Genomic DNA, 20015 nt, shown 5'->3' with positions numbered 1-20015 from the left:
GGCCACAGCACTAGGGAAAAGCTTCAGAAGAATCACCCATTCTGCAGGAACGTCTCTCTTCTTTTTTGAGAAAGACTCAATAAAAGGTGGAGGGAATGGGAGTTGTGCAGAAAAGAGACACTCCGTATGATCTCGTATGGCGAAGCTGGCACAGACTGCCTTCGTCACAGCTCAGCAGAGCAGGGGTAGGTCCTGCTGGACACCTGGAGGGTCCCCCGACCTCCTTTTCCTGGGTTTCCCTCCCATTAAAATTTGTTTGTATTTCCAAAACTTGTATGTAGGCTTTGAATGTGAGTTTAGAAGAAAGAATTTGGGAGTGGTTTTAAAGTACACTGGGAGAGTTGGATTGAGTATATAAGAAGAATATTCTGTTGTGTAAACATAAAAGGAGTAGGAGGTCAAACCCTCCCCCTCTTCTTAATATCCGACTTTATTCCTTTCCTTTCCTTTCCCCTCACTCCCATCCACAGGGACCTACCTAGGATACATCATCACCTTCAAGGCCCAGACCTTTCTACAGAGATTCTTCTCACTGGTATCTTTCATCCTCCATCAGGCAGGGCAGGTGCCCCTCAGACTTGGGGACACTTCCTCCACAGATTAGATGGTTTTTTCTCTTTTTTCCAAAGGTCAGTGGATGACACAATTGAGTGAGTTTAATAGGTTTGAGTCTTTCTTTCCTTAGAAAGAATCCAGACCATGGCTAGATTCTGGAGACCAGATGGGCCTTTCTGCCAACTTCCCACTGATGAGCCTGTGATGTTGTCACCACATGTGAATAGAAGGGCTTGTGGGGCGAATCTTGCCACCTGTGGATCAGGAAAGTCAATGTTTGTGAAAGAGAATACAGGGGAATGAAGTACTGACACATACCACAACATGGATGAATCTTGAAGATGTTATGCCAAGTGAAAGAAGCCAGACACAAAGGATCATGTAGTGTTTGACTCTCCATTTGTACGAAGTGTACAGAAGAGGCACCTCTGTAGAGACAGAAGGTGGACTAGTGATTGCCTAGGGATGGAGAGGGAATGGGTGGGGAAGGTGGCTAATGGGTAAAGAGTTTCTCTTCAGGTTGATGTTTGCACAACTTGGTGAATATGGTAAAAGCCACCAATCTGTACACATGAAATAGGTGAAATTGTGTATGCGTTCTATCTCAATAAAGCTGTTATAAAAATTGTCAAGGAAGAAAAAAAAAAAATCTCATTACCCACAGTAACCAAAACCGGAGGCTTAGCCAAAGAAGATTCCTAAAGTGCCTTCTGCTCCTCACTTGGTTTGTGGTGTGGATTGTAATCCTGCACTGGGTCTTTGCATTGATGGCTGCTCCTTCTTTACCAATTAGCTCTTAAATTTTTTACTTAATAGTAGTGCCAGGTGTAACTTTCCTCCTGGTTTCTTTGTTGCCTTTTTTCTTTTTCTTCTCTTTCCTCAATGGTCTGCCCAGTGCTGCTTCTTGGATCCTGGAGACCTAAGTGAGCCCATGGGTATTGTCTGTAGGTGATTGTTTTTTTTTTTTGCTCATTAAGGAAATCTTCTCAGATGCATTCAGTAGCCAGTATGAACTGCTTTCCCAAACGTCTTAACTTAACCTTGTATACTAGACAGCAGGGATCTACATAGAACTTGGCTATTTCTCTGAGCCTAGATTATATTGTTTTATGGGCCCAACCAAGGGGAAGGCAAAGAACTGATTTTTCTTCTCCTTCATGACCAAGGTTGCAGCCTTGGTGAAAAGAATGAACTCTGGTTATCTAATCTCAAGAGTAGGACTTGTTTGGATAAAAAAAGGGTTCTATGGGGTCACTGAGTCTCCCTGGGTCTGGCTTCTGATAACACAGTCACTTAGATATATAGATGATTTTGCCCCATAGAATGTGCCCTAAATGGCTTCCTCAACAGGAGCTGCTGCTTCACTGTTACAATTAAGTGGTGATTGTTGCTGATAAACTCAACAGGGCTCAGCCTTGCTGGGAGGATGTCCTTGAGGGTTCTATTTTCTATAACTCAGTAAATAAAGAAGGCTTAGGGGGCACATACAATTTCCTTAATATCACCTGGATATTTGACCCTTTTCCAGAGCATCTTGAGTTTTTTCTTTCCTCCAAACTAAGTGGGCCACCTCAAGGAGAAGAAAAGGATGTTTGGACTGGTAATTTATTTTTTTTTCCTGATGGATGCAGGCTGGCAAAGAAAATGGCTTGAGAGAAACTCCCTATCCCTTTGCCTTTTGAGCAGCAGAGCCTGGCTCAAACATCACGCCACCAAGGAGGAGAACAGGTGAAGGGCCTGGGAGCCAGTCAGACAGACGGATCTGGGTTTAAAGCCCAGGTTTACAGTTTAACAGTTATTAACTTGGACAGTTAATAGCCCTGGGCAGTTGTTAAATCCCTGTGCCTCTATGTGGGTACCTACAAACAACAAGAGTGATGCTGGCCCCCCTGTGATGGTTAAGATTAAATTCAATACCATGTATGAGATTGAGCCCTATATTCAGACTCCAATTGCATTCATGCAGGAGAGACTTAAGCAGTGACTGTGAAAAGGAAGACGGTATTTTTTTTTTTTTTTTCTCATTTCTTGGGCCACTCCCACGCATATGGAGTTTCCCAGGCTAGGGGTCTAATCGGAGCTGTAGCTGCCAGCCTACACCAGAGCCACAGCAACGCGGGATCCGAGCCGTGTCTGCAGCCTACACCACAGCTCATGGCAACGCCGGATCTTTAACCCACTGAGCAAGGGCAGGGATCAAACCCGCAACCTCATGGTTCCTAGTCGGATTCGTTAACCACTGCTCTACGATGGGTACTCCGGAAGATGGTAATGTTAAGTGATGAGAAACTCTGAACGAGCTATCTCAGTGTGACAGCGGGGGTTATTTGGAAGGTCATACAGAGGGACCTCATGCTTGCTGCCTTGGTCTTGGCAGGCCGATATTGGTCTCTCGGCGCCCTCATATTCCACATCCTTCAGACTGCTTCTCTAGTCAGTGTTAGGGCAGGTTTGGAGACAGGTGTTAAGGAGCAGTGATATTTGTGTATGCTACATGAGCTGAGTATGGCCCTGAACCAGATCACAGCCTTAGAATTTGGAGTCTGAGCAGTTGCTAAGTCTGGCCTGTGCAAGAAGGCATCCATCTCCCCCTGAGTATCAAGGCCTAGGGAGAGCACACTCTGGGAAAGTGTGTTCTCTGTGGGCCAAGGAGGAACTTGCTGGGGATGGGGGAGGGGGGTGCTGTCTGGCAGTTGGAGCAGCACTTTCCCTAAGGAACCAAACCCCCTTTAACAGTGCTTTCCGGCTCACTTAGGTTTTCATAGAGAGGTGCCGTAGACATGCGTGAGATGGTGACCTCTGACCTTCCTTTCAACTCTGAGAATCTGTGGTTCCATGAAAGGCAGGAAGTGACTGCAGAGTCCTTGTCACTTATGGATAGGAGCAGATTTAAGGTCCCAGGAGCTGCTGGCATGAGGCTCTCTGCTCCTGCAGGTTCTGAAGTGGCCCTGCCACCCTGTGTCGCCTCAGAAGGAGCGAAGGCCAGAGTAGACAGGTGACAGGAAGGAAGCGGTGAAGAGGAAATGTACATAACTTCCACCCTCTCTGCTTACCCTAGGACTGTAGAAAGTTTACCTGCTTACTCAAGGATGCTCTGTACAGGGCCCTTCCAATGAAGAAGGAAGCTGACTCAAAACTGAGTCTTGAAAATCCCTTCAAAGATTGCAAGGAGACCCTCCTCCATATAGTCTGCCCATGGAAGAAGATGAGAGCTTTCAGGCTCATTACAGGATCAGGGACTGTGGCCCCCCTTTCCCCACACAGCCCTTCCTGGCTTGCCAAGAGCTCAGCACTGGGACCTCTGGGTCCCTTCCCCAAACTCTGCTGCTCTGCTGCTAACCTTTGAGGCGGGGGGCCACAGAACCCTTTCACTTCCAACAGAGAAAATGAAGTATTTTCAGATTCTAACCATTAAATTGTCTCTTAGTCTGGCCACTTCTATGCTAGAATGTTTCCTCCAGCATAAGAGGTGGTTTCTTTTGACTCTGAGAAGGGAAATGTTGCAAATGCAACTTTCTTTTGTGAACATTTAAGACATTGGGGTTATCCCTTGAACTTTCTTTGGCATGAGTAACTCATCAGGAATAACTGCTACAATTTTCCAGGCAGAGGCTGGTTGGGAAGTTGTTGGAAACTCTGCCTGGGATTTCAAGGCAGTGGTTCTGAGTCGTTGCTCAGGATGGCAAGAAGTTTGACAGATTCTTCTTGTTTTCCTTTTGAGAAAACGGTGCTTTACTCATTACATATATTCATGATTTATAAATATACGCACATATACATACATGTGCATGAGAGTGTAGTGCACATGTAGTTGTACCAACTTTCTTTTCTATTTTAAACTTATTTTTGCTTTTTTTTTAGGGCCACTGGTGTGGCATATGGAAGTTTCCAAGCTAAGGGTTGAATCAGAGCTGCAGCTGCAGGCCTACTCCACAGCCACAGCTACACCAGATCTGAGCTGAGTCTGCTACACCATAGCTCAGAGCAACACTGGATCCTTAATCCACTGAGCAAGGCCAGGGATCAAACCTGCATCCTCATGGATACTAGTCAGGTTTGTTACCACAGAGCCACAACAGGAACTCCCAGCTTTATTTTCTTTATACTTCATGGCTCTTTAAGCATTTTCATGGAAGCCTGCTTTTCCATCCTAGATGACTTATTTAGAGAACTCCAGACTTAGCAACTTGCTGCTCCTCACCTCTCTGCCCTTTTGATAGATGTTTCAGCTTGGAGTTTTGGGTGGGGAGGATGTGTGTAAGGATAAAAGGAAGGACAGATCAAATATTATTTTAAGAGTGAGGGTGGGCTGCAGATCCCCTGGCTTGAGGTGGGTTCCCCTGGTCAGGCCCTGACCCCCTCTGCAGTCAGAACTGGACACCGACTCTGTCCAACTGGAACAACCAGCCACATGGCAGGAAATCAGTGGTTCACCCACCTTTGTAGCTGAAAGGATGGGCATGGAACTCCAAAATCAGCATGGCCTGCAGGCTTCAGAAGCAGCCCTGAAGGTGAACTTTTCTTTTTGCCCTCAGGCTGGTTGATTTGATGACCCAGGAGAAAGCAGTGGGGCCCAACCTTGTCCTTTGGGGCTTGCTATCATGTTTGAGAGGCTTAGAAGAATCCCATAAATTTATATTATCATTACTTAAACTCGAACTTGTGTATCTGTCAAGGAGGAGACATGGGTAGAAACATGGAATCCAGAATTCACAGATTGTATGGAATGGGTTATTTTAAAAGAATGGAGGTATTTGAAAGGAGCAGGAACTCCACTGGGTGTTGCTGGGCCCCCACGGGTGGTGGTAGCTTTGGAATTCTGTCTAGGGTCCTGTTGGTGCTCCTTAGATGGCCCCCCTCCCTCCCTCTTCCTCTGCCTCTGTCTGCTGACCATGCCTCCTGACCTTGCCAGCTCAGACTCCATTGCGTCCATGCAGGTACATTCCAGGCTTGTCTATTTGAACTGTATGCACAAAAAGAGCATATCCTGAAATGAACTGATCTCTCACTACCCCTGCTGGGAAAAGAAAAATAATTCGCCACACATTCTGCCCACTTTCCTCCACCTGTGCTGCTGCCCCCTGGTCAGGGCTGCTGTCATTGCTCACAGAGATGGCCACCATGGCCTTTGGGTCATCCTTCCATTCTCTTTTCCATTCAGCACCCAGAGTGATCCTTCTAAATTGCACATCAACTCACCTGACTCGCTGCTTAAAATCCTCAAGCAGCAGAGCTACTACCATTGTGGCACAACAGAATCAGCTGCATCTTAGGTCACAAATGCAGCTCAGATCTGATCCTTGGCCCAGAAGCTCCATGTGCCGCAGGGTGGCCAAAAATGGAAAAAAAAAAAAAAAAATGTCAAGTAGTAGCATCACTTTTCTCTTAAGAATGGTCCAAACTCCTGTTTGTGGTTTAAAAGGCCCTTCTTGCAGCTCTCTACTTCTGTCTCCCCATCTTTTCTCCCATTCTCCCCAGACACTTCAGGCTCCAAAACCTAGCTTCTGCAGCCATGCTGAGCCTGGTTCTCTGGGCCCCGCTCCTCATCAGCCCCTGCCATCACCATTGTGTGCCTGCTAGCTCCTTCCAGCCTTTCAAGGGGGACCTGGTAGTCGCTTCCCCTGGGAAGCCCTCCTCATTGGCTCTTTGCTTGCCCTTCTCGTGTTTGCACTGCTCTACTTTAGAGGCTGTGCTGTCTTATCAGCCTAGCCTACAGGACCTAGCCTAGGGTATGGTCAAGGTATTGAACAGTCAGAAGAGCTTTTCACATCCTCTCAACTGTGGCTCAGTGCTCTCCAGAGGAGAATGGTGACAGCCTTATGTGACTTCTGGCTGTGCTGGGCCAGGGGGTGGGTTTTGTGAGTTCAGTTGACCCAGCTGGGGTCTTCTCTGCTCCCCTCCCCACAATGTCTGATGGAATCAGCTCCTCTCCTGGCCAGGCGAGAAAACCACAAAATTTCTTTGGACCACATGTCTCCTTGATGAACTTGAGAGGCTGAATCAAGTTGAGCTGTTCTTCTGGAGTTAGCAGCAGTTCACTTAATGCATAGTAACACCTGTCTTTTAGGAAAGACACCCCCTCCCTCATTTTTTAAGGGCTGCACCTGTAGCATATGGAACTTCCCAGACTAGGGGTCGAATTGGAACTATAGCTGTCAGCCTTTATCACAGCCACAGCAACACCATATCCAGGCCACATCTGCAACCTAAGCTGCATCTTGCAGCAGTGCTGGATCTCACTGAGCCAGACCAGAGATCAAACCCATGTCCTCGTGGATACTGGTCAGGTTCGTTACCACTGAGCTATGACGGGAACTCCAGTCACCCCTCTTTTTATATGGAACAGTGATGTTTCCCTTAGGGTACACAGAAATACCTAAGAGGACCTCACACCAGTCTGTATTTTGATTTAGAAGCTTGCCCTTATTTCAACATTTGTGAACTGGTTCTATACTTTAAAAATTATTGGATATAAAATGTTTGTGTTTTTTAGAGTTGTGTGTCTAAGTGGCCTCTTTTTTATTTTTTGTTCCATGTGAGGAGGTTGAGGTTTCCATCTTTTCTTCCAACATACACTCTTAAAACTGATTTCTGAAGGTAAAGACTATTAAGGAGCTTATTGGCAAGAACAAAAAGGAATGTTTTTAAAATCCCTAGAAAGAATTTAATAAATACAAGGGCTCCAGGGAGGGAGAGAGTTAAAGATTGATATGTGTGACTTTCTTCCTGTCCCTTGAAGAGAATGAGCTTTTAAATGCAGTGCCTCATTTTTGTGAGATTGTGACCCTGAATGAGTCCTTTTAGTGTAGATTTGGGACCTGCCATTAGCTTTTCCAACAGTTTAGATAGGCATTTGTTTTTATTGTTGGTCATTGTAAAAATTCCAATGAATAGAAAGATCTCCTGGGCAAAATCAATTTGTTCCTCCCCCTGTGTATTTGTTAGTTTATAGCACCTTCCATTTTCCTCTCATTTTTGAAAGTGGAAATGCCTTTCATCATGTTAGGTGTACTCCTTATTCATGGAAGCCAGGGAAGAAGTTCCCTTCCTTTCTCCCACAGCTCCGTAATTGGAAATTTGGTAACTGTACTAAATTTTAAGTTTTGGCTTTTGTGTGGAACAGCCATCCATCCGCTGGCGAGACACACTGCCCGGGGCTTTTCAAGAAATCCCTTAATAGTCCTGAACACTAATAATATTTATATACATTGAGATGAGGCAAAATTTACAGCAGGCTTCTGGGGCTGGCTCCAGGACTCTCTAATCCTGAACTCCTGCGGGTTCTCTTGCCCGCTTCCCAGAGCCTTCACAGATTGATGCTGCAGCCAGGGGAACACTGGCTTCCATCCCTGGAGTCTGTCCTCCAGCAAACAGTCACCTTTCTCCTCCTCTCCCCATCATATCCCCTCTTTTATTCCCCGAATGTATTTGATGCATGTTTGTGCACAGTTGCATCATTTAACACAGAAGATTTGCTATCCCTGTAAGTGGAATTATTCTGTATGTAAAGAACAGGATTTTACCTGATTTAAGCTTTACTGAAATTCCTTCTGAAGTAGTGCCCATTGCTGAAAAAAGCCTTAATTCCCTAGCCTGTGTGCTGCTTGTGGCAGGAACTGACTGACAGTGCAACTCCATGAAATTGCACCACTTGGGCAGGGAGAGTGGGATGAGGGGACGGTCTCAGTGGACCACTGCACAGAGGTGCTGCTTCCAGTGGAATGGGGAATGGAATGCAAAATGTTCCTACAGATACTTTTTTTAGGTTTTTTTTTTTCTTTTTCATACTGAAAATGCCCAACATTTGCATTTGGGTATAACTGAGTCCGAGCAAGTGCACAGGGGCATTTTTCTATTCTTTTAAATGCTCTTAAGTTTTTAGTACTTAAAACTATTAATAGCTATTAATAGCTATTTGATATCAGTGTCTGTTACTTGTCATTTTATATAGCATTTTATTTAAGTTGTCAGAAGGAAAAGGGCGTTTTCCATGTAGATATTGGTCCCAGGTAGTCTCTGATGATGATCAGAAGATTCTTAATCAGTTTTCCCTTCCTCCAGTCACAAAGCCTAGTGTGGCTGATGGCTTAAAAGCATCCCTGGGGACTTCAGTGCTCTGAATGGGGTGTGTGCTCAACACAGCAGGTTCATGTAAACATGGTTTCTACAGCTAGTTTCATTTTTAACTACATAAACCTAGAAGATCTATTATATTACATACATTTTGTAGGGACAACATAACATTTCTCCTCTGGCTTGACTCCTCTTCTTCTTCTTTTCTTTAATGGCTGCATCCATGGATATGGGAGTTCCTGGACCAGAGATTGAATCCGAGCCACAGCAGTGACAACACCGGATCCTTTAACTGACTGCACCAGGCCGGAGATTGAACCCACGCATTCTCAGTGACCTGAGCCACTGCAGTCAGATTCTTTTTTAAAAAGTTTTATTGAAGTATAGGTAATTTACAAGATTGCAATAATTTCTGCTGTACAACAAAGTGATTCAGTCATACATAAACACATATCCATTCTCTTTCAGATTCTTGTCCCACATAGATTATCAGAGAATATCGGGTAGAGTTCTCTGTGCTATACAGCAGGTCCCCATTGGCCAATCATCCCATATACCTTGGTGTGCCTATGTCAGTCCCCAACCCCCAGTCCATCCCTCCCCACTTCACCTGTCCCCTTTGACAACCATAAGTGTTTCAAAGTCTGTGAGTCTGTTTTTGTTCTGCAAATAAGTTCATTCATATCATTTTTTAAAAAAACTTCCACATATAAGTGATACCATGTGATGTTTGTCTTTCATTGTCTAACTTCACTTAATATGATAGTTTCTAGTTGCTAAATGGATAAATAAATGAGGGAGAGGTGGACTTATGTTCTCTTGTGTAAAAACCTGAACTAATGATTTGCAATTTACTTTAGATCTTGGGCCTTGTAGTTATCCCTTTAATAGATATATTTGAACTTACACAGTCATTTAATCTATGTGATTATTAGATCAAGTGTGAGATTTGAGGGTAGAGTGAGGGGGGCATGTGCATATGCATTAACTGTGAATGCACTAAGCTTGTGAATTCAAGTTTGCATTATCTGCTTCATAACATATGATGTATCTCACCATTTCAAGAGCTCCTACAACCCCTAAATGTACTTCTTTTGGTGTGATTAGAGATAATTCTTCCTTGTGATTTTTTGGGTAGATTCATTTTTGGAAACAGCCAGAAATCGTTGAAAGTCAATTCTGATTAACAAAAATGACATAAACCAACAAGAACAGTTGTCCTCTTTGCTTATCCACAGTTCTGAAAGCGCATCTCAGTGGGGATTTGTTCTGTTGCATCTAGTAAATGGCAGGCACTTAAACAAGATACAAGTTTATTTCTTATTCCTGTAAACAAGTCTAGAGGTCAGCAGTCCAGGGTTAGCCTATGGGCTAAACAGTCATGAAGGACCACATTCCTTTTATCTTGCTCTGCCATTGTAAACCGGCTCCCTCATGGTCCAAGATGGAGACTTGAGCTTCATGCATCACACCTGTATTCTAACCAGCAAGGAGGAAGAAGGGCATGACTTCTCTCTTTTGAGGACTCTTCTGGGAATTTCTACCCACAAAGGCTGCTAGTGTCTCACTGACTAGAACTTAAGTGATTTCTAGCTTACAGGAGAGACTGGGAGGTATCATATGTAACTAGATAGCAAAATGTTAAAAATAAAGGTTCTATTACCAAAATAGTTAAGAATTAATAATGGAAGGCCACTTGCTGTTTCAGCCAAAAGATGATGATCATAAAAGAACATTGCAAAGTTATTTTTAGCTTGTTAGTATCAGGAGAATTTGTCTATTTCTTCAGAGGTGACAGTATTCATTTGAATATCCAAGTTCTGATACCTGATTTTAAATGCACCCATTTGCGGTAAAAATTGGGACTCGTGGATACAGCTTGTAGATGAGTAAATTGGTACAAAGGCATTCCAGAAGGCACTTTGATCCAGCAGGGTTAACTCTGGAAACTGATTATATCGAAATAATTAATTAAGAATTCTCATGAAGATTAAGTGTTCACTGTAATAATAAAATGTTGGGAATAAACAAAATGTCTAATAGTAGGAGACTGATTATAACTTAGGATACACTATACTGTGGGATACAATGTAGCTGTTAAATGATTATGGAATTCACAGTATGTTTGGCCAAAAATGCTTTCAGAATGGCTTGATTTTTTTTAGAGATATTTATGTTTATAAGTGCATGTACATGCATAGACAATTATCTTGGAGGGGCTACCTTCAAATTATCTATGAAGGTATTGATAAGGTGACATTGCGGACAGGCAGACTAGATGTCCTATATATTTTGTTATCTGTGATCTCTGATTTTTTGGTATTTTTTATTAAAAGTAAAAGGAGTAATAGAATCTTGGCTAAATAATGCATGTCAGAGTCGATAATACATATTTTTAAGTAATTGTGTGTTGTTTTCAACTCAAGGAAAAAGTAGGAAGCATATAATGCAAACCACATTTCATATTTTGTTGACTTACACTTTATTTGCTAGTAAAACTAAGAGCCCTCAGAGTGTGATCATTACAACTCTGTTATGGAAATAAATGCCAGCTCATCTATTTGGGACATGAATTGTGGATCTCTGGTTTTTAGACACTGTTTTCACTTAACTTTAGCACAGAGGGCCTCAGAGGAGATGACTTCTAATATCCTTTGGTGTTCTGAGCTCAAGACACACTGCATATCCACCCACTTTCTTATATTTGAGAAGGACATGAGGACCTTTCAGAGATGTTTAGGTTGGGATGCTTGAATAAGTTAATATCATCACTAATTTGGGGTAAGACCTTTGATACGATACAAGCAGACACAATCTTTTCTAAACCACTTTGTCAGCCTGAATGGCATCATCATCACTAGCTTAGTTATTTAAAACATAAGCAAGCATTTTTGCCCACTAAGGCTTTTTAAGATATTTCAGTAAGGAACCTATTCAAAATGCAGATGGAGCAGTACATACACCTCTAAATAATAATAAACTGTATTGTTCACATAGGGCTTCTACAGTGTCACACGTGCCACAGGTAACCTTCCAAGATGGAGATGATTACCCAGTTTTGTAGATGAGAAAAGAGAGGATCAAGGTCAAAGATGAAATAGGAGGAGCTGGATGTTAAACCCTGCTCACCTGAGTGGAAATGCAGGGTAACTGCTCCCTGCCTTGATGAAACTCCAAATATGTAATACCATTCATTCAAATCTGGTGCCCGGTGATCTTGCATTTGGGGACCATAGAGGTGGTTGGTTTGCACTGCGTGGGGCGATCTGGTGCTGCTAGTAGTGGATGAATGCTACTCTGCTTGGGTGCTGTCTGGGCCCCGAGGAGGCCATCCAGCTCACCGGCCTCACCCCTTGCTTGTCACCCACAGTGTGCCCGAGCGTGTGCGGGAAGCGGGCGTGCACAGAGAACCACGAGTGCTGCCACCCCGAGTGCCTGGGCAGCTGCAGCGCACCCGACAACGACACAGCCTGTGTGGCCTGCCGCCACTACTACTACGCCGGAGTCTGCGTGCCCAGCTGCCCACCCAACACCTACCGCTTCGAGGGCTGGCGCTGCGTGGACCGCGACTTTTGCGCCAACATCCCCAGTGCGGAGAGCAGTGACTCCGAGGGCTTTGTGATCCATGATGGCGAGTGCATGCAGGAGTGCCCTTCAGGCTTCATCCGCAATGGCAGCCAGAGGTCAGTGTGGGCGCTGGGGTCACAGTCACGCTGCCGCCCCCTCCCCAGGGGCATTGCTGGACTCCATCCGGTGGGACCCTGGGGAGGTTAAGGGAGATGGGGCTTCTGGAGGGGGCTGGTATTACTTCAGCTTTGGCTAGCTCAAGGAGCAATGGGCAATTTTTTTTTCCACTTTGTTTTGTTTCAATTTGGAAGAGTACTGCCTGGCCATTTGGAATTAAGTTCCTGGTTTACTGGCTCAGGTCCCTGGAGGGCACTGTCTCTCTTTGCAGTTGTCAGGCTGCCACCCCAGCAGCAGGGGGAGGGGGGAGACTGTATACTGAGATTTTTCCCACCCCCAGTGCTGCTCAACACTAGCCCAGTGAAGGCTTTGGGAGTACAGGAGGGAAGACCAGGCAAGCCCGCCAGCATCCTTGAGGCAGCCGGCTGGCCTCCAAAGTCTCTTAGCACTGGCTCCTTTCCTGCACCTGAACTAGCTGCCACTAAGCAAGCAGTAGCTTAAAGTAATGGATGTTTTCCAATAGCACCTTCTGCACACACATACACACCCATGCACACTTACACACACACACCCATGCACACTCACTCACACACACACACCCTTTACCCTGCCTCAGTGTTCTTTGTATCTCTCTTTCCTTCCTGGACACTGAGACATCTCCTGGGAAGCAAAGAAGTTCCTTATGGCAAATGGCATCCCTCTGTGCATGCCAGCTGGACTTCTGCAAATTTGTCATTGATTTTAAGTTCTTGAAAAAGCAATGGCAGTGTTGGTACAAAGTATAGGACTATAACCCTGGAAGCAAAAGGACATCTGGGGTGGCTGTTGCCTCCTCTTCAGCAGAGCAGAGAAAGCTCAGAGAAGAGTAATTCTGTTGTAATGGGCCAAATGCCTAGTTCTTTTTTTTTTTTTTTTGTCTTTTTGCCTTTTCTAGAGCCGCTTCCCACGGCATATGGAGGTTCCCAGGCTAGGGGTCCAATCGGAGCTGTAGCCACTGGCCTACGCCAGAGCCACAGCAACACGGGATCCAAGCCATGTCTGCAACCTACACCACAGCTCACGGCAACGCTGGATCCTTAACCCACTGAGTGAGGCTAGGGATCGAACCCTCAACCTCATGGTTCCTAGTCAGATTTGTTAACCACTGCGCCACAACGGAAACTCCCAAATGCCTAGTTCTTGATTAGCACCAGAAGTACCTTACATGTCTAGGTTCTTCAAAATAAAACTATTCTACAAGCATGAAATGCCACTGGAAAAGGAATTATTAATTTTGAACCTAATGCTCAATTTCTCTTCCGTTTGTGGCAGTCTGTTTCTGCAAACTGCACCAAGCAAGTCTTGGAAAAGGGGAGTCTGTTTACCCAGTGTGATATAAAGTTCCTTCAGATCAAAGATAAAACACACATCATTTCATAATATTAGATGTAGAACAACTTTCTGACCATTGTAATAGTAAAAATTACTCTAATACTTTAAAATGACAAATGTGCCAATGATGCCAGTGAACTATATAAAGTATACATATTCCACCCAAAATAAGTCTATCACATTTTATTGCTAGCCTTAGAACTCAAAAAGGCTTTGCCAAGTGCCTAGAGCAGTGCCTAGAACCCATTTAAAACTCAGCCATAATTCTTCCCCAAGGGTTGGGGTGGAGATGGGGCAGCTCGTGCACGACCTTGGGTAATAACTTCTTTGTCCTGCAGGTGGTGTTTCCTGTGATGTCTGGAGGCATTCAGTTATTTGCAGCTATCAGAGCAGTGGGGCAAAACAGGGGCACTATGCACTGTGACAGTTTCTCCTACTGCAGTTCACTCTTCAAAGAACTGAGCTGTTATTTTTCCTACCTGTGCTTACAGTCTGTTCAAAGCCACCTTTTCCATTTTAAAATAAAATGCCATCAAGAACTAATAAATCCTCCTCTCAGCCTCTAAGGCCTATTTGACACTTACTGTAAAATACTTATTTTTTAATACTGTTTATACCCGCTCTGTACCAAAATGGATTTGAGGAAGCTTAAACTTTAAACATGTAATCAGAGCACTTCCTTAGAAAAACATTTTTTAAGTGCTGGATGATTCCTAGACATTTTAAGAAAGGTGTTTGGTGCAGAAATTGCTATTTGAATAAAATGTCAGAGGGAACCAAACATACACTTAACCTACAACCCAGAAGTTAACACTCCTGAACATTTATCCCAGAGAAATGAAAACTTACATTCAAGTGAAAACATGTCCACTGTTGTTCAGAACAGCTTTATTTGTAAAAGCCAAAAACTGGAAACAAGGCAGATGTTCCACAACAGGTAAATGGCTGAGCAAACAGTGAGCCATCATACTGCAGAATATCAGTCAGCAATAAAAAGAAATAAACTATTAAAACACATACAACACGGATGGATCTCAACGATATTATGCTGTGTGCAAAAAGCCAATCCCACAAGGTCACACACTGTAGGATTGCAGTACATTATATAAATTATATAACATTTGTAACATGTATTTCATTATATAATTATATAGCATTCTCAAAAGAACAACGTTATAGAGATGGAGAACAGATCAGTGACTGCCATGAGTTAGAGAGGTGGGGACAGGGTGACTATTTGGGGAGCAGCAGGAAGATCTTTGTGGTGATGGGCTAGTTCCAGTTGTTTACACAAGTACTAAGATGCCACAGAATGATAGGCATGCATTGTAGGCATGTTAGTTTCCCCAGTGCTGATAATTGCATTATCATTATGTAAGATGGAACAGTTGGGGGGAACCAGGTGAAGGGTTTACAGAACTGGATTATCTTTGCACCTTTCTGTGTATCTATAATCACTTCAAAATAACAATTTTTTTTAAAGGGAGGTAGGCTGTTATCTGGCATGTAGCTAAATTAGGAGCAATAAAAGAACAACACAAAGTCATGAACGGAAGCTGCCCCCCTTTACTAAAAATGAGAATGTTGATTGTGATGTTCAAGAAAGGAGAAATCTCCATGGCTGTGTTTGGTCCAGTTCCTTTGGAAGCCTTGCCTCCTGTTTTCCCAGCATGGAATAGGAAAATGGCAAGGAAATTTTATTCATCTATAAGCTTTTAAACAAAACCCTCATCTTTGCCTTAGATTTGCAATAAAGTTTGGCTGGAGGGTGGTCTTGAATGCAAAGGGCTATGACCTACTCTGTTTTCTTGAATGTACTGTACTTGTCTTCATGAAGTTTGAAAGATCATTCAAGAATAATCATGTAAATGTAGTGGCTTTCCAGTTCACCATCCTCTTGCACACCAATCCTATAATGTTGTATCATTTATTTGTTTGGAAATCTTCTCAACTTTCTGATTGTCTGTGGTGTGCTGTTTTGGCATTAGCATTCTGTCTACTATTCCCTAAATAAGGCTAGGTAAGCAGGAAAAGTGCCAATCTCACTCACTAGTCCCCAACTCTTGGTAGTTTGTGGCATGCTCTGGATTGCATTTGAAATAGCTCATTACAAAGTAATGGAACTTCCTTGTTTTTATTGTGTATGCAGCGAAAACAACATTTGGATCAATTTACAAGTTTTTGCCAAACACTGTCAAGAAATTATTTCACTTGTGCTTTAGTAAGAAAATAAGGGATCTGCGCTCTACCACATGCCTTTCAGAATCCCTCACTGGGCTTTTTGCTGGGCCACTGGCTGCAGGAGTTAGATTCCTGTTAGTGGCAGAAATGCTGCTGTCCCTTTGCTGACCCTGTCCACTCTCCCAGAAGCATCAGCAGGGGCCACAGCATCACAGAACAGTTCTGTTCTTCCTAGGAGGCCCTCAGTGCTTCCTTTCTGTAAGGCAGTTTCTCCCTCTTGGGACTGGCTGGCTCACCAGTCACAGCCTATGATACATGCATGCCTCGAGGATGTATCATGTGTTTTGTCTGGAAGCAGGCAGCACACTTTTCCTTTGTAGGCAGTTCCCCTTTTAGTTGCAATTTGAGTGGCTTATCCTGGGAAGGCTTGGGGATGAGATACAGTGCAGCCACTTGAATGCTTCCAATGGTTGCTTTTTGTGATGTGTGCTGTAAAAAACACCTAGAATAAAGGCATAGCTTTATGATTTCTTTGTTATTACAAGATGGACTCAGCTCTCTGTGTTTTTGGTTGGTTATGTTCAACAGCATGTACTGTATCCCTTGCGAAGGCCCTTGCCCCAAAGTCTGTGAGGAAGAGAAGAAGACAAAGACCATTGATTCTGTCACTTCTGCTCAGATGCTCCAAGGATGCACCATCTTCAAGGGCAACCTGCTCATTAACATCCGACGCGGCAGTAAGTATTCCATCTCGCTGGAAGAGATGGCCAGATCTCCTGGTTTTCTTTTGCTGATGCTTATTCCAACTCATCCATGACTCACAACTTAAATATGGGTTTAGGAAAACAACATGGTGCGTAAGCCTCATGCTCAATGCTCCTCCTTTGAATTTCCCTCAAAGATTTAAAAAAAAACTAAAAAACAAAAACAGGGAGTTCCCATTGTGGCTCAATGGTAATGAACCCAACTAATATCCATGAGGATGCAGGTTCAATCCCTGGCCTCACTCAGTGAGTTACAGATCTGTTGTTGATGTAGCTGTGGTGTAGGCTGGCAGCTGCAGCTCTGATTCAAACCCCAGCCTATGCTATACCTGCAGTCCTAAAAAGCGAAAAAAAAAAAGAAAGAAAGAAAAAAGAAAGAGACTGGTTTTTAGCCATCGACACAGCATTTATTTCTGCAGAAGGTCGTCCTTCATCTTTAAGTTTCATCTTACTCAGGAAATGCATGTCCCAGCACACATAAACCCCAGAAGAGATGGATGGATCAGAGGTGTGACTCAGCAGTCTCCAGCCGGAGCCAAGTCCACAGAGCTTTAAATCCAAAGAGTGTGGGTTACTTGGATGTGTTGAAGAGACCGACCAAGGGGAGAGTTTAATGACGTCACTTTCAAATTTTATTAAGTCTGAAAGTGGTCACTCTCTACTCTAAGTTACTTCTGAGAACCAAAAAGATACAAGATACATATGTCATCAAAGCTTCAGTCTCACAGTCTGTAGGATTGCCATTGTTTGCACCAGATAGCATTCTTAGAAATTATATATTCATGTGAAGCATTTCCTGTTGTCTTATTTAGTGATATTTTCATTCTGATCCGTAATCGACAAGGGCTTCTAGTAACAGTGCCTTAAATTTTCCTCTACTTGGTGGAGGTACTGATACGTTCATAAGCTAGGAGAAATATAGTAAGAAGACCTTGAGGTTGAAAGGAATTTTTTTCTAAATCCTTTTGTGAAGAAATTTTTCTTGTACTGTTTTTGAGGCAAAAATATCTTATTTTTTCAGGACATTTACTTTTCCCTAATACTATCTGTACAATGAATGAGCTCTATTCTTATGGTTTAAAGATGGCAGAAATAAGTTTTTTGCTTAGTTCTTCTGAATTTTTTGTTATCTCTTGACTTTCACAATACCTTTCACCTCTCCACAACAGGGATAACTTTGTTTCCACATGACTAGAATTTTCTTACCTTTATGGTATTCTGAAGGTTTATTCTTTTTGCTCTAACTAGATTTCTTAACTTGTAAAAAAAATTTCCTTATTCCCTAGGATATACCCTTTAAATGCCTAATCCTTCCTTTTTTTTTTTTTTTTCATCTTTCCATCCTCAAGATAAAAATTTAGTCCATGAATTAAATCTGTGGAGTAGGATAGTTTGAGAAGGAGTTGGCACATATTCATGCCTGGGGATGAAATGTGCCTTCCAGTTTATGTCCACCGCAGGAAAGCGGTTGGACCTCTCATTGGAAAGGACATTCCTCAGCCTTGACTAAAAGGCATGAGTCCCACCCCACATTTATTCAGGATCTTTCCCTTGAAACATCAACTGCAGGCAGCCTCTAGTCTTTACAGCTTGAATTTCTCCTTCATTTCTCTTGGAAAACCATCAAACTGTACATTAACTGTAGAGCCTTACCCCAGAGGACAGTACCCTTATTCTTTGATGTTTATCAATTAAAAGCAAAATAGAACCTTTTATTAAATAAAAAGCACAGATCATACACAGTAAAATTCCATTAGCTGCACCACACCCAATTCATTATAGTATGTGTTACATTTTTGGCGTAAGTTGAACTCAAGTTTATGTTTTTATTTACTGTGAGAAAAAGATAGGCTACAAGATGAAAGGAAATACACTGTTTATACATTATGTTATTTTGCACATCTGTTAGCAATGATTTTCCCAACTATTTTCTACCTATGAGAATCATAAATGTGCATGATAGAAAACTTAGAGGTGCGGAAATGAATTTTTGAAAACCACCTGCCGATAACCATCATTAACATTTCAGAGTGTTTTCTTCCAGTCTTAGTGAGATGGAATCTTTATATATAGATCCCTGTATCTTAGGAACCAGAAATGCAGCAAAGGCAGTTCCTAATGAGACTGAGAAAATGTTGTTTATTTAGTTACGCCCTTGTTCTGTGGAGGCAGCACTGTCTGTTGACAGAGCATCTTAAAAGACGTTCCCTAGATGTGTCTGCCTTAGGTAATTGGTGGTCTGGTACTTATGATTTTACATTCTGTGAATCAGCCTAGGAGCTGCAGTACCCGGCCTTCTAGAAACTCCCCTTCCCCTGCCCCAGAGGCCTTGTCCTCAGGGTGAGGGTGTTAAAAGTCAGACTTCAGGAAATGCATTTTTATAGACAAGGAATGGGGGTCCCGTGAGCATCTAGGTGGCACCACCAAAACTTGGCCTGAACTGAATTGCTCTCCATCATGTTTGCGAGAAACTGAGTGTGTCCCCTTTGTACCAAGTGAACACTCAATGACACAGCTCCCTCTTGTCATAGACAACATTGCCTCGGAGCTAGAGAACTTCATGGGGCTCATCGAGGTGGTGACGGGCTACGTGAAGATCCGCCACTCCCATGCCTTGGTCTCCTTGTCCTTCCTGAAAAATCTTCGCCAGATCCTAGGGGAGGAGCAGCTGGAGGGGTAAGTGCTGACATTCTCCACCTGCAGAGACTGGAGCATGCTTTCAAAGGTCTGTGTTCGAGAGAAGTGAAAGTAGCAGTACTTTCCCGAGCTACTCCGAGTGACTCACTCCACTCCACCAGACTCACGTGGAGTCTGGTGTAGTCACAGCTGTCTGTGCTTGGACCACACTGTGACCCAACCATCAGGGGTTGCGCCTCTGATCATGGTCAGCAAAGTGGGAGACCAGGGTGTGGTAGGAACTGTTTCTACCAAAGCACCAGGAATAGGTCCCAAGTGCTTACCTGTCTCTCAAGTCATCACTGACAAGATCCTTACCTGCCTCAGGATGCTTTACTCCACCATGTAGAAACCACTTCAGCTTTACCAACGGATTGGGAGGTCAGAGCTTCGCAGGCGTAGGAACAGTTCATTCTATTACAAAGAAATCTTGATTCACAAAATTGTTTCTATCGATCAGCTCACAGGATTTGTGCTCCTGATAGAAATTTTGCCTTCTGCAGAGATGTGCTTTGTGATAAGGGTTTTAAATCAGCTGGAGGCTTTTCACCAGAGGATGACTACAAGTAGGCGCTTCCTGCACACCCACTTTCTCGCCAGCACTTAGCTTGGGTGTGCCTGTGAGTACGGACTTCTCTTCACAGGACCCCCTGTCTTTCAACAGCTGTTGCCTGCTTTAAGCTGAAGCTTTGAAGTAAAAGGCAAGATCCA

General features: G+C 43.5%; 1 protein-coding gene across 4 annotated transcripts in view; it reads left to right on the top strand.

The window, feature by feature from the left end:
- Window positions 1-20015, top strand: part of IGF1R (insulin like growth factor 1 receptor) — a 307416-nt gene that overhangs the window by 226298 nt on the left and 61103 nt on the right. For all 4 annotated transcript variants that reach the window (XM_021082915.1, XM_021082918.1, XM_021082920.1 and 1 more), the window contains 3 exon segments: window positions 11999-12311; window positions 16453-16601; window positions 19160-19304. In XM_021082915.1, the coding sequence (XP_020938574.1) occupies window positions 11999-12311; window positions 16453-16601; window positions 19160-19304 (607 nt within the window).

The sequence above is a fragment of the Sus scrofa genome, chromosome 1 (genome assembly GCF_000003025.6).
Source record: "Sus scrofa isolate TJ Tabasco breed Duroc chromosome 1, Sscrofa11.1, whole genome shotgun sequence".
NCBI classification, from domain to species: domain Eukaryota; kingdom Metazoa; phylum Chordata; class Mammalia; order Artiodactyla; family Suidae; genus Sus; species Sus scrofa.
This window is presented reverse-complemented; position numbering and strand designations above follow the sequence as displayed.